General features: G+C 47.4%; 3 protein-coding genes across 3 annotated transcripts; 1 reads left to right on the forward strand and 2 right to left on the reverse strand.

The window, feature by feature from the left end:
• Positions 1–2,249: 2,249 nt before the first annotated feature.
• On the reverse strand, positions 2,250–3,210 carry JR316_0008962 (uncharacterized protein; the record flags this gene model as incomplete). The annotated part of the gene is made up of 5 exons (XM_047894673.1): positions 2,250–2,453; positions 2,532–2,580; positions 2,642–2,861; positions 2,927–3,058; positions 3,123–3,210. The coding sequence occupies 5 exons, from the start codon at positions 3,208–3,210 to the stop codon at positions 2,250–2,252; spliced, it is 693 nt and encodes a 230-aa protein (XP_047746132.1).
• Positions 3,211–3,325: 115 nt separating this feature from the next.
• On the reverse strand, positions 3,326–4,103 carry JR316_0008963 (uncharacterized protein; the record flags this gene model as incomplete). The annotated part of the gene is made up of 8 exons (XM_047894674.1): positions 3,326–3,331; positions 3,390–3,421; positions 3,478–3,500; positions 3,567–3,595; positions 3,655–3,693; positions 3,753–3,767; positions 3,899–3,931; positions 4,029–4,103. The coding sequence occupies 8 exons, from the start codon at positions 4,101–4,103 to the stop codon at positions 3,326–3,328; spliced, it is 252 nt and encodes an 83-aa protein (XP_047746133.1).
• A 5,534-nt stretch (positions 4,104–9,637) lies between these two features.
• On the forward strand, positions 9,638–14,007 carry JR316_0008964 (uncharacterized protein; the record flags this gene model as incomplete). Its single annotated transcript, XM_047894675.1, has 5 exons — positions 9,638–13,099; positions 13,166–13,182; positions 13,250–13,357; positions 13,441–13,737; positions 13,815–14,007. 5 exons carry the CDS (start codon positions 9,638–9,640, stop codon positions 14,005–14,007), a joined length of 4,077 nt encoding a protein of 1,358 aa, XP_047746134.1.
• Positions 14,008–14,073: the final 66 nt, after the last annotated feature.

Here is a 14,073-nt window from a genome sequence, read left to right on the forward strand (position 1 = left end):
TTTGGTACACTCGAGCCCCTGGTCACGAATTTAAAAACTCAAGCTCACATGCTTCCAATAAGGGTGTAATAGCGGTTCTGACAGACGAAGGCTTAGGTATAGCTATTTCAAATGATTGATATTAATCTCACCAACAAAAAGACGACCTTTACAACGGACCACTTGGACCTCTGTATAGGTAAATTCAGAAAAAGATCAAGTACCCCCAATAGTTTCAAATTTGACCCATATTAAATTAACCTGGCGCAAGCAATCAGTGTAAACACTAGAACATGATATTTACTGAAACTCACTTCCTGCCGGAACGTGATCACTAGTAAACAGTTGAGGTTACTGGTCAATGTAATCAAAGCGCCTGAATACTCACAGTGGTCATATAGCACGATTGTTGCACAAACCCCTGGTAGATATTTAGGATAACGTTCCAACCTGTACAATCTGGAGAGCAGTGTTGCTCAAGCAATCATACCTCTCAGGTACACGACCCGTTGGATTTGCGCGAGCTGTACGGCAGTGAACTGCGACTTTGGTGCGATCAAGGAATCCATTTCCCTATAGTAAACTCCAGATTCAAGGTCACTGGATGCAGAGGGGAGAAACAGATTGAGAATGGATACAAAATCTCGGAACTCAGTGCATAATGGTCCTAATATATGCCCACAGAATGTCCAGATGTTAACGAATGATGCTAGATGAAGGTGTAGAGACAATTTCTATAGATAAAATGTTCGAGATAAAATAGCTGATTGGAGTATGTGCCTGTTGCGCCCTGATGAACGTTTCGGAGTGACCGTCGTCTGGCCCCGTAGCTGGATTTTTAGAGAATGTAGGGCATGGTAGATTAATTTACATACAAATACATGTTGAATAAACTGGTAACTATCATGAAAACCTTTGCTCCTGTGCTCTTATTCTATGCACTACAAACAAGAACGATTATCTTGCAGGATTGTGAGAATGTTTCCCATTTGGAGTGATCTACTTTTATGGTCTTTTTTTAAAAAAGAAATGACACGCAAAAATGGGTTGATTTGGTGCTGGTTAGCAAGGTACTTGAGAATGAATTATGAAGGAGGCATTACTTACTGAGGTAATTTAAACCCTTGCAGAGCGTTAGAGTAACACTCATGCCAACCATTAAACTTATCAAAAACAGTGAATGACGTATGGGGTAACATCTCATCTTAACGCGGTCAGATTTCATGAGAAAGTATGCACGGATCCGCAGAGATGCGGAGATTGGGGTTCCATCCTTGATTTCACTCCCTCAGCTTTCAATAGAGTCTAAGTCTACCGTCACCACAGTGTCCGTTCGATGTAGTAATATTAAGACTTTATTTTTAACCAATTGCACCCTACGGTATCATAAGGTAAGGAAAAGGAAATAGATTGTTCATTCGCGTACCGACCCACATTATTTCTGACCATTGGACATTAAAAAAGGAGCAGAATCAGATATCAGTCAACGGACGTAAGATTTTGACATAACATCACATCTTTGATTTGCTGACTATGTGGGTATCTTAACTGGTGGAGACAAAAGCAATGGGCAAAACCGTCTATTTTTACCGTAGCATTGCAATTGATAATGTCTGATAAGTGGTACCTTTCATGTTTGCTTTCCAAATAGTACCAATTTGTACTAACTTAGGGCCCAACACAACAATAGTCCCTCAGTCGGTTGACAACAAATATGTAGTCCAACTCCTCCAAACTGTGTTAGAGCTCTGTAACACCTCGCTGGATATGTGATATGTTGACAATCCGATTTTCGCGCTATTTAGTTCAGGGAAGGGTTGAAACTATACCCTAGCAGCTTTACTCCACTGTTGAATGCAATATTACTCGGAACTGGGAAGAGCAAAATTTGGAACGGGCAACGTGGCTGGCTGTGCAGTATGGGGGCAGGTTGAAGAAGCTTCGGCCTAAAGCCGGTGATGGCCCCAACTAATCATAGTGAGCAGGGTTTGTGAAGGTGCCGGTGCATCGCCGTTACAGCATTTGTATCCCCCATGCAAGCATTCAAATCTTCCGGCTCCGAGTCTCCCTCAGCCACGCTCAACGCTCACTGGTTCTGCTTGGCTCTCATCAATACACACAGAATGTTTCGCCACAAGTTAAAATTGATTTTTCAATACTTTTGCTGAAAGCCATAAATCATTTTACCACAAAGCGTAGCATTAGTCAATAAGTAGAAGCAGGACCTGACTACATGGTATTGTAAAATATACATTTAAAATACTGATTCTCTATGCCGTTGTCTCCCTGGTATTTACATGCCAAGATATTTGGCCTGTTGAGTTGGTGCGATTAAACCATAAATTACCCACACCACTGGATGAACTGTGCAAGCTTTCGATCTTCGTAATTTCTCGAATATTGAGGACAACACGGGAAGATAGCACACAAGACATCGCAAGGGAGAAACTGACAGTGGCGGATAGGTATCCTTCCTGTGAAATATGCAATAGGTATCATGATCATGAGGATGTCAGCAATGCAATGGTTTTCCAAGAAAATGTAATTCTTACCCATGATACAATGGAGATAATCAACGACGCTACATGCGCAGACGCCATTCTAAAGTGATACAGCAGCATCATTATTAGCCAACATTTGAGCTAGCACCAAGTAAACTTACAGAAGATAGTATATGGCAGAGTCACGGATGAGGATAGTCATAAGAAAATTGCCGTTCATGTGGGATCCAGGATCTGACGTTTGGTAGCCTCGCAAAAGCGCAAGTGCACAGAGGAGGGTCTCAAAGCATATTGTGGGTATCCAGACAGCTTTGACAAGACTAGGCGCAATGGTTGGTAAGCACATCATCATATTGACCCCTGGGGGCTGCAAAATAATAGCTATACCGTCGAGAGATTAATATGAGATAGCAATGTAAGGAGCTTTGTCATTCAGTCTACCTCACCTGTGAGGCCTTTGGTGCTTGTAATAACGATCCACGCCGTAAGACCCATAGAACACAAGAAAACGGAGAAAACGGCAATACATAGTGCTTTTTTCATTCCGTACAGTGCGAAAATGCGAATCTGAAAGATAACTGATGGGTGTTTAACAGCTTGAGCAAATTATTTCTGATTAATGCCTCCAAAGAAAAGACCCACTTTGAGCGAAGGCAAATCCGAGGACTGCCCATGTCTCCAACTGATAATAGTGTGAACCTGTATCGATCAGAATGATCGGCATGAGCATATTGTCTGATAGAAAGATTCTTCTGTGACTAACGACTTACATCTAGAGTCGCATGGCAGGAGGTGAATGAAAGGTAATTATATCAGTATCAGGCGATATAAATTGGGTACCGAGCTTACATCTGGAGAAAGATTAGATGAGATTTTTGATCAATTCGTCTACACGCTTGCAAAGCTTACTTTAGCAGAGAGATTAGGACCGAAGTCAAGGTCTTAAATTACGAACAGTTCGTCACTAAGCTCGGATGAGGAGATTATATCAACGTACAACGACCGCCATATCCTATGACACTAAAATGAAGACAGAGTTCAGGTTTACGATCATTCAAGGGAAAGTTAAGGACGATTTCTACTCACACGGCCCCCAGAAACGTATAATATCGATTCTGCAAAACAATGCAGTGTCAAAATTTAAACTATATCGAATCTTTGAGAAGCGACTGACAATAAGAAATAGGGCCTTCACGACCGACCACGGCGATCTCTGGAGCACATTAGTTAGCTATTGATATCTTCAACCTAGCAGAGCAATCGAATGCTCACCCAGACAAGATTGACCTATGTTTGACGTAGCGATCAGTAATGGAATAATGTATATAGTCGGTGAGACCTGCCTCATTGTCGAATGTAATGCCTTCACAAAAACTCGTCTTTAGAAAAACGATACTGAAAGCACAGAAAGAACTAACAGTGATCATAAACAACGATTGTGGCGCAGATAGCTATGAATAACAAGATCAGTCCGAAGAATAATTGAGATTGATTGAAATTCGATGAATCCTGACCTCTTAGGTACGCGAGAAGCTGGTATTCGGATACCAGTTCAATGAGCAAACGGATGCCGTCGGAAATTGTGAGGCCCTTTGTAGACTGAATAACGGTACCCAATGACATCGGTGGCCTCTAGAAAGACAGAGGAGGAAAAGGGTCTGATTCCCAACTCCCCATACAAGCAACACCTCTTTTATACAACGGCCGTGGAGGCAACGTTGAATTTTGCATGCCTAGATTCACCCTCCGAGACGGATATCAAGTTGAAAAGGGTTCGTGATGAGGAATGTACCCTTGGCATCCGTAAATAATGTGTATAGAGTTATTTTGTGTGGCGTAAACGTCAATATGAGTAGCGTCAGTTGACGCACTTTCTTTTCCTACAAGTTAACACTTGATGTGACTTCAATGCAAGTTCAAGAGACTCCTACACCCATGAGTGTTATAGAAACCGTAAATCAAGTTTCTAGACAACTACTTCGGTGTTGTTATTCACGGTGCAGTAGTAATTGCTCATGGCCGACGCCATGGCTGTGGGCACTGGGCGGTGAGTTCATGCACAGTGCCAGTTCGCTGTCAAGCCGGTGCCCAGTGAAGTGCGGGGGTTAAATTCGGAGATCAAATTTAAAGCCGGTTACCGTGGGATCGTACACAAGGTTGTCGTTGATTGGCTGGGCTCAGCGGAGAAAAATTAATTAATTTGTGCAGAATTTAGGGTTGTTTACGCGTTGTGTACGCGCGATTGCGTTGAAGGCTGTCCCCAGCTCCTTTATTGGCTACACCCATCCATCTCGTCCCTTGCGTCCTCTGGGTGACATGGACAGGGTCAATGGACAAAATCCTTCCAAACCCACAAAGGAAAAACAACGAGAATTCCAAAACATATTCTCAGTTCAATTTCGTTCACGACTTGCCCTCAGTTCAGAATGTCTCCCAGGCCCTTCAAAAAACGGCTATCATGTACATTGTATGCTCGTTTTTAGACGGAAAGCACGCTCACACGCATCTATGTAGAAACCTGTACCTCAAAATGCTCCAAAATTACCGTTTGTCGCGTCAAGTCCCTGAATCGACGCGGTTTTTGCTAACAAGCTTGTATCCAGCGGAGCCCCTTCATCAAGTGCAATACAACGCTCAACTTTACCTTCAAAGGTGCTTTTTGATCCTGTAGGGAAACTCCGAATAGTAAGTACTACTGAATTTAGTTTTTTTTCTCTCCTAAGCGACACAACTCGAGTTTTCGAGGTCTAACAATATAATTCCTTGTTCTTTTTTCCTCCACAGGCCCTTTCAAATGCTTCAGGAACTGCATCCACGCATCGACAGCCCGCATATATCGACGGAAAATCCCATGGTGTGCGAATATCCAAGATCAATGAGCACGGCCCTGGGCCCAATTCCAAAGCGATCGACGACGAAAAGGGGGAGAGATCACTGAAGCGCACTCATGCGAAGCTGAAAGAGTCCAAAAGGCATGACAATTCAGAAGAAGATGAGGAAGAACCACCACCCCGCAAATACAAGAAGATGGTTGTCGAGGATGATTCGGATGAGGAGCTGTCGCATTATAACAGCGACAGTATATCGAGGACAAGGGTGCTTCCTCAAGTAGCCGATGAGACGGACGAGCAGGAGACTTCAGATGAAGACGAACGGTCGAGTCATGCTTCAGGCGTCAACTCAGACGAAGATCAGTCGTCGCAAGGCACAGCGAGTCCGACGCCTCAGTTATCTGAAGAAACGGGAGATGAGGGAAGCTCGGATCGGGGTGAAGACCAGGAGTACGACCTAGAAGTCGATACAGGTAAAAAAGAATCGCGAACATCCACGAGGAGGTCTGTTGTTGTGGTGGAAGAGTCCTCCGATGAGGCTGAGGAGGATGAGGAGGGTTCATCTGAGGGAGGTGTAGCCGGGGATCATTCGGAAGAGGAGAAGAAAAAAAGCACGCAACGGACGGAGCTGATACCCGGTTCAGATGAAGATGACTATATGCAGCCTCCCCCTCTCCCTGTTATTGATTTCGATTCAGATGAAGAGGATGCAAAGCGTTCCTTTAAGGGAGGCGTCGTAGTGGGTCACTTGGAAGAGAAGCGAGAGAGCACGCAACCTACGGAGCTGATACCCGATTCAGATGAAGATGATTATGCGCCTCCCCCTCTTCCTGTTATTGATTTCGACCTAACCTCTGAATCATCATTGCCCTGTGAAAAAGTGGCGGCGACGGAGGAGGAGGAGGAGGAGGAAAGCGAAGAAGAGGAGAAAGTGAGAGGACGGAAGATGTTGGTGGTCTCTGATTCTGAAGGGGAAGATGCGAAATCCGCCTCGGGAAGTATGACGGAAACGGATGATGAAAGTGCGGGGCAAGAGAATGCTGAGGAACAAGATGAAGAAGAGGATCAACTGCAGTCGGAGAATGTCACAGTTCTTACGGAGCCTGAAGGCGACAGTCTTTTCTCTGCTGATAGCCCCGGCGATGACATCGACGAGTTGGGTGCCGATATAATGAGCCGAGCTCTGAAGCTCTTCCTAGGCGATGAAGACGCGAACATGCAGGTAGCCACTACTGCACTTGGATCTGAAAATAAACAAATGCCTGTCCCAGTACCTACCCATCCCGCGGCGTCAGCTTCTCATTCCCTGCCAGGTGTGCTTAATCATGTTATTCCCTATATCCCTTTTGCTGACCTACCTCATCTATCCCATCTGTCGTTTCCTTCTGCAGATCGAATTCAAGCACATTCTCAACCGCAAACCTCTACGCTTGATATCCTTGATGCCATTACGCGTCTAGAGAAAAAACTCGAAGATAATATACGCGTTACCTTTGCTGAGCAAAACGCCAAATGGGAACAGGAAATTTTACTACGCGCTGAACGAGATAAATCCCAGTTGTTGGAGATCACGCGGAGAGAGGAAGAGAGAAAGGCGGAGCGCGAGAAGGAGAGAGCAATGGCTGAGGCTAAGGAGAGGGAAAGAGAGAGGGAAAGGGAATTGGAGAGGCAGATACAAGCCGAACGCGAGTCGACGCGTCAAGCTGAACAGGAACGCGTCTTGAAGGAATTAGAACGCGAGAAAACGCGTCAAATGGAACAGGAACGTGTTGCACGAGAGATGGACCACGAAAAAGCGCGTCAGGCTGAACAAGAGCGCGTGGCACGCGAGTTGGAACTTGAGAAAGCACATCAGGTCGCGTTGGAGCGCGAAAAGGCGCGTCAAGCTGAACTGGAACGCGAGTTAGAGAGGCAGCGGGAGTTTTCGCGGCAGGTGGAGAAAGAACGTGATGAGGAGAGACGGCGGAGGAGCGAGGAGATGGAGATGGAGAAGGCGAAGAGGTTGCAGCAGGTCTTGGAGATGCAGCGCGAGAAGAAGCGGCATGCGGAGGAACTTGCAGCTACGAATGCGAATGCGAATGTTGTTCCTGCACCGGTGCCCCAGTTGGTGGTCCCGCCTGAGATTGAAGATCGGATTGCGAAGCGGATATTGGAGATCTTGACACCTGCCTTGGGGGAGATGTTTCATGCGCGGTTCGAGGCGGACAAGATGGCGTATCAACAAAAGATGGATCAGGAGAGAGCACAACAAAGGGAGGAGAATGGACGTATGCATGCTGAGTGGCAGAGACTTCACGAAGAAAAGCAGAATGCACGCGACGAGCGAAGGGAAAGGATATGGGAGGAGAGGCAGTCATTGCGTGATGAGCAGCGGGAAAGGGCATGGGAAGAAAGAGAGAAACTGCGTGAAGCTAGGGAGGAGCAGGGAAAAGAGGACAGATTGGAGGTTATAAAAAGTATGATGATGGCTTGGGAGAGTGAACACGAGGCCAAGGAGAGGCTGAGGAATGATGCGGAGCTGCGAAGGGAGGTCCAGCGTATGCAAGAAAAAGAAGATTTGAAGAGACGGGACGAGGAAAGAGACGCCAGAGAGCAAGCACGTTTTGAAGAGTTGCAGCAGAAGATTGAGGAGCGCTATTTGCAGAAAGCACAAGACGAAAAGAAAGACAAGCATCTCCAGAATGTGGCTCGAGCGCTTGGTATATTGGGAGATCGCCTGGGGGTTGTACTCAACGTCCTTGGAGTAGGACTAGACGGTAAATTTATTGGCTCTGGGTCCATCAACATCACCACAACAGCTTCCTCTGCCGAAACGCCGTTTGCCGCTATAGGGAGAACGAGGAGAGGCCTTGCGCGCGGTGAAATCCAAGAAGATGATGAGGTTGAAGTCATCGACGTCGACATGGAGGAGACCTGGCCCACGGCGTCGACTTCGACCACGGCGCCACATATCAAGAATCCGGAGGTCAAGAGCGTGATGGAGAGGCTAACGAATGTTGAAATGGACCTTCAAGAATGTTTGGAGCGACTGAGGGATCCATTGGCGGAATTTAGTACTGACATACAGACCCTACTCCAGGCTGGGGTTAGACCAGGCATCCAAAACCAACAATCCACTGATGGTGTGTCTCCTCTCTTCTAGTTCTTGCTTTGGAAAGAGTCACCAAGACTTAATTCAGCCGACAAGTCGACAAGAATCACGCACGAGATATGGACGAGTCCTGTTAGGTCTGGAGATGTTGATACACCGAAAGCAAAGAGGAGGAGCCCTTCTATTGGTCAACAGGTCACGGCAGAGAGTTCTTCGATCATACCACAACAGCTACCCAACGATAAAATAATGGAACAGATGGGTACTTTGTCTACTTTCTCACTGGTTAATATGCAGCCACTGACCTACATTACTTTCAGACGGCCTATCTGAATTAATCTTCAACAATTCACAGATCTTCCAAGGTCAAATCCTGGAATTGAAAGCAGAAATAACGACCGTAAAGGAGCTTGTGGGCAAGTTTAATCTTCTTATTTCGATATCTTTTACTGACCCGAGATTTGTACAGGATCTATCACTTCCAGAATTGCGACACGAAAACCATCCAAGTTCCTGCAGGAACCCCCTTCCAGTCAGCGAGGATATGATGGAGATCTGTCAGAAGAAGACGATGAAGAGCCTGGGGAAGATGTGTTTGGTCCCCTCGTCGCAAATTCGTCGCCTTTCGGGATGCACGGACCGCTGGTGGCCCCTATCCCGCATGCACCCGGTATGTCCTTCTTTCCAAATCCGACCTTGTGGGCGACCTTGCGAACATTAGAACGACATGCTAACGACTTCTTCTTTCTCTTCCTGTATCACTATCTCCATGGTCTCTCTCTGCCCTCCAACTTTCTGGAATCTGATACACTTGAAATTTCAAATTATCCCCAATATTTTGTTCAATTCTCTATTTTTGGCCTATTTTCAATCAAATCGGGCAATATGCCGCCCCCTGACTTTCGTCGGCTACGTCGACCTCACCTTTCTTCTTGATTGCCACCTTTGAACTTGCCCTTGCGCATTTTCTGGGTTTACCTTTCCCTTTCCTTTCTTCTGTCGTCTCTCCTTGACGACACCCGCCCACCTCAATCCGTCCTTTATACTATTGTTTGCCTCGCTTCGGTCGCTTTACATCTGTCATCTTGAACATCTGTTGGTTTTTGCTTTTGTGGTGGTATCCCTTTCCTTCTTTTTTTTGTGTTTGGATCGTTTTTATTCTTCATGCGCCGCCGTTACACTCGCGGCGATTCTTTCTTTCACCCTCTTTTGATTGCATCTGATACCTACCATCCATGGCGGACTTGCCTCCGTCTCACCCAACCAATGCGAACACCATATCGACATCGACCGACGCGCCAACGACGTCGACACATCGTGATTCGACACATTCCAACTCGGCATCGTCTACTCAACCGCATGCATCGACATCTTCCGCACCCGCTGCGCACTCGTCGACAATTTCACCCGGATCCACGACACTAATGTCGACAAACGAAATCATCGCGCGCTTCATTCCCTTTCTCAATCCTGTCCCTATTCCAATTAACTGGGATATGGGTAATAATGTCGCGTTACGACAATTAGTTTCCACTCTTCTTGGTGACCCTACAGTGTTTGACATGGTAGATGAAGGAGCAATGGAACAGAGTGCGACACCAGCGGAAGACCTGACAATGCAGGATGGAGCTCTGCTGCCCGGAGCGCCTTCGGCCACAGTGGAAGAGGAGCCACAGGAGCTGGTTAGCGATACCGATGCCGTTATAGATAACATGGTGCCGGTGGAAGATAACAATGCTCCTCTTGGTTTCCGAGGCGAGAATGTGGCTCCCGATGTCGCGGTCGACAACGCGCAGGCGACTTACGAAGAGCAGACGGACGCTTCTCATGCCAGCTCCAGTTCTTTGCACCGATCTGGCTCCCATCGCCGCTCAAAACCGCCCAGAGGTCAATTTTCACCTGTCGATTGGTCCACAACGCCGAGAACTGAGACGAGAGATGGCAACGTCATACTGAACCTTAGCCCGACTGCCAAACTACTTCTCGGACCTCCCTCTACGTCTCCGTCTCCGTTCCAGAGAAGCACATCTAGCCCGATTGCAAATCCCAGTATGAACCCCAGCGCGCTGCACAATCTCGCCAGTTCTTTATCAGCAAGTAGGCATACGATAGCAACGACACCTCCGCTGGCGATGACCCCCACCAGATCCTACACACTGCCGCCCCCGATGGAAGGCTCAATCGCTGAGCTGAGGAAGGCGACGTTAGGGACGGCGTATACAGATGCATATGTATACGGAGAAGCGCTGAAGAGAGAGCGCAGCTTTGGTGGTCATGAGACGGGCGATGGAAGGGAAGGCAGAGTAGACATGGTTATGGGTGCAGAGGCGGGCGAGAGAATGTTGAGTCCCCAGAGCGAAGAGGAGGAAGACGAAGAGGACAACGGCGATGCTGAAGAAGGAAATGAGGATGAGGATGAGGACGATGATGATGACGAGCAGAGGGATGAATTAATGGACGATGATCAAGACCAGACGGTCCAGGGGTCGAAAGGTGCTGCACTCGCTTCCGGCGTGGCGTCTATATCTCTGGAAGGGGAATCAACCGCGGACATTGTGTTGAAAGAGACCACAGAGTCCAATGCATCCTCATTGTCAACTCTCACATCTTTGGCTCCTTCGACTGTTGGATCTACTCCCGAACGTGACATACAGACAAACCCTACTCCGTCAGCTCAGGCTGATTCTTCATCTTTGCCTACGATCGATGCAACAACAACCAATTTTGTTTCTCTAAGAAAGGATTCTACTATACGTCCTATCTCTACTGTCGAACCCTCGAACTCGGCTGCCACTTTGTCTGTATCTCATACCGCTTCAACTGCGACTTTGTCAACGTCCGCCACTACAACGATCCCATTCACAGATTCTCAGCAATCTCAGACGATAGAAGACGAAGATACTGTGCACGCCTTGGTTATGGTGGGATCTCAGGATTCACAATTCAACGAAGAGATGTATGATGTCAATGCTGATGATACGATGGGTAGCGCGCTCACATCTTACGGATACGAGGATGATGAAGATGTGACAGCGCCTGTTCCGGAAAACACATTGTCACCGCTCTTCACAACACCTTCGCAGACCCCCGCCCCCCAAGTTTCCTCTGCTGGCCCGTCCTCGTCACTTCAACGTCAAGAATCTGCTCATGGTGGTTCTTCATTCGATGAAGACCACACGATGGACACGTCTACTCCCATCAAGGCCAAATCTGCAGCTTTCAAACATGGTTCTAATCTCGACGAAGAGGAGAATTCAGAAACGACGAGGATTGTCCAGGCGAAGAAAGAATTGAATAGCCCGATAACTGTTCCAGCGCAGATTGGACGAAAGTATACGTATATCCCGTCCGAATCGCCCTCACCCAGTAGGATGTCCAAGCCTGCTAAATTCATAGCCCAGGCAAATCCGAAAGCGTCGACGTCGAAAGCCCATGCTACGAATGAGATTGCGGAAAACGTTTCTAATGCTCCTGGAACGTCGTCTCAGCGCGCACCCATGAAGCCCAAGAAGGAAGCTCTGACCATCAAGAAAGAGAAACCAAGCACGTCGCAGCCCCCGGACGATGTAATATCCATTTCCTCTGATACCGACGATGAAATCGTGGTTAGGCCATCTCAAACTCAGACGCAGAAAAACCCTCCGACACTTTCGCAGAAACCTTCTACGCAGTCGAGAGCGACTGTTCCGAGGCCAATCCCTGATGCGAGACGCAAGGCTTCTGCTAAGACCAATTCTCCTGAAATTGTCGACCTTACAACACCTGTGAGGGCTGCCCCTGCGGCAGCAGCAATGAGTTCTCGCCCACAAGTGCGAACTTTTGACCCTCTTTCTCATCTCGCGTCAACTTCGAAGGCTCTGTCTGAAAATCCTAAGAAGCTTGTAGAATCTGTAAAGCCTGTGCCCGTTCAGGAGAAACCAACGACACACAAACCCGAGGATATCAAAGGGAAAGGGAAAGAAACTGCCGCACCGGCACCCGTGCCTGAACCTGAACCTGCTCCCGAATCCCGATTTTCCTCCCCATTGACCGAAGAGGAATCTGAGGTCGAGGAACCGGCCCCTCCTGTGCGCTCCCCCTTTGACCTCGTGAAAGCTACCGCGCGCATAATACAGCCGCCCAATGCCTCCGACGAAGATGCCCCTGTCATAAGGAATCAGACCAAGAAGAAGATATCATTACGACCCGCCCCTTCTTTTGCCTCAGGATTGTTCGACAGCAACCTGACGGGACAGAGCAAAGCAACCGGTACGACTGGAGCGCCCCCAAAAAAGAGCACCTTTACCGACCGGCTGACAGCAAAGTTGGGTAAAAGCGTGGCAGCTACGAGGATAAAGAAGCGTAAGCGCCCCGAGGCGAGCCCTGATGTGTCTAATGAAAATGCAGCAGCTGAAGATGTGCCTGAACGTGAGCAACCGCCCTTAAAGAGGGCAAGGGCGCGTAGTGCTGCTACTACCGCGTCTTCCTCCTCTGTGCCCCCAGTAGGTAAAGGGAAGGTGGTGGATCTGCGGCGGGCAAGTCTGAGAAATAAAGAAATGGTAATTAAGGAGGAAGCCTCATCAACAAGGTACCCAATGCGGTCACCCCGAAAAGATTCTGTCGGAAGCTCCGCTGCTTCTATATCGACTCCCACTTTGAAGAAAAAGCGCGAATCTGATCTGGTGTGGCCTAAGATGCAGAATCCTAATTTTGATCGCGTACGTATATAGCTTTCACAATCAGAGGATTTAATTTAACTCGATTATCTCTCGACACATACATAGTTTGTCAAATGCGACGAGTGGGTAAACTATCCTTGAGTGGCATGTAGTTTTATACTGACCATGAACTGCTTACTATCTGCCTAGATGCGAGACGTGGTACCACATTGGGTGCGTAGGCCTGGAGCCGGACGACAAACACCTACAAGATACAGAACATTATGTCTGTCCGGTGTGCACAGCTGGCATCCCCAAGTGCGTTCAATACACTTAGACTTCCATGTGTATTTTCTGATGGATAGCTACTTCCTATTCTATTGTATCCTTGACTTAATCAGAAGCAGTGAGTCTTTTGCACGATATTTCTTTCCTCAAAATTCTAAATCAAAATCATGTCTGGATTTCGTAGAATCCCCTGTCAAGAAAATCAACGATGAGGAAGTCAACGGCCTCAAAGCACCTTGCGCCAGGCCGCGCTGTCTCCTAACCTATGTCAAACGGCGCACCAAGAACAAGAATTCACAGCAACTGCTTCAAGAGCCACAGGTATACCTCGTGGAGGCCCTCGTAGGGCGGCGCAAGACGGTCGTTAGTGGAAAGGGGATATCTTACGAATATCTAGTTAAATGGCAAAAGTAAGGCTCTTTTCCAGTACCCGTGGCTTATCCGAGACCTCTTCATTTTATTGATTCACCATCTACTTTTTACATAGCTACGATTATGTCGACGCAACTGTTGAAAACCTAGACAGCATGGGGATGTCTAATCCTGGCCCTCTTGTCGAAGCTTTTGAAAATCAGGCCATTGCTGAAGGTAACAACTTCGAAGCAAGTGACACTGTTATCCTCCAGGAAGCTGTCGAAGCCGGCTGGACCAATGACATGGTCTATACAAAGCCTAAATGATTTCTTGCCCGAATATCTTTCTTGCCCTATTTTTTCCCTTTTCCAAGTTTTGGTCATCGCTTATAT

This window comes from Psilocybe cubensis, chromosome 8 (assembly GCF_017499595.1).
Source record: "Psilocybe cubensis strain MGC-MH-2018 chromosome 8, whole genome shotgun sequence".
NCBI lineage: Eukaryota > Fungi > Basidiomycota > Agaricomycetes > Agaricales > Agrocybaceae > Psilocybe > Psilocybe cubensis.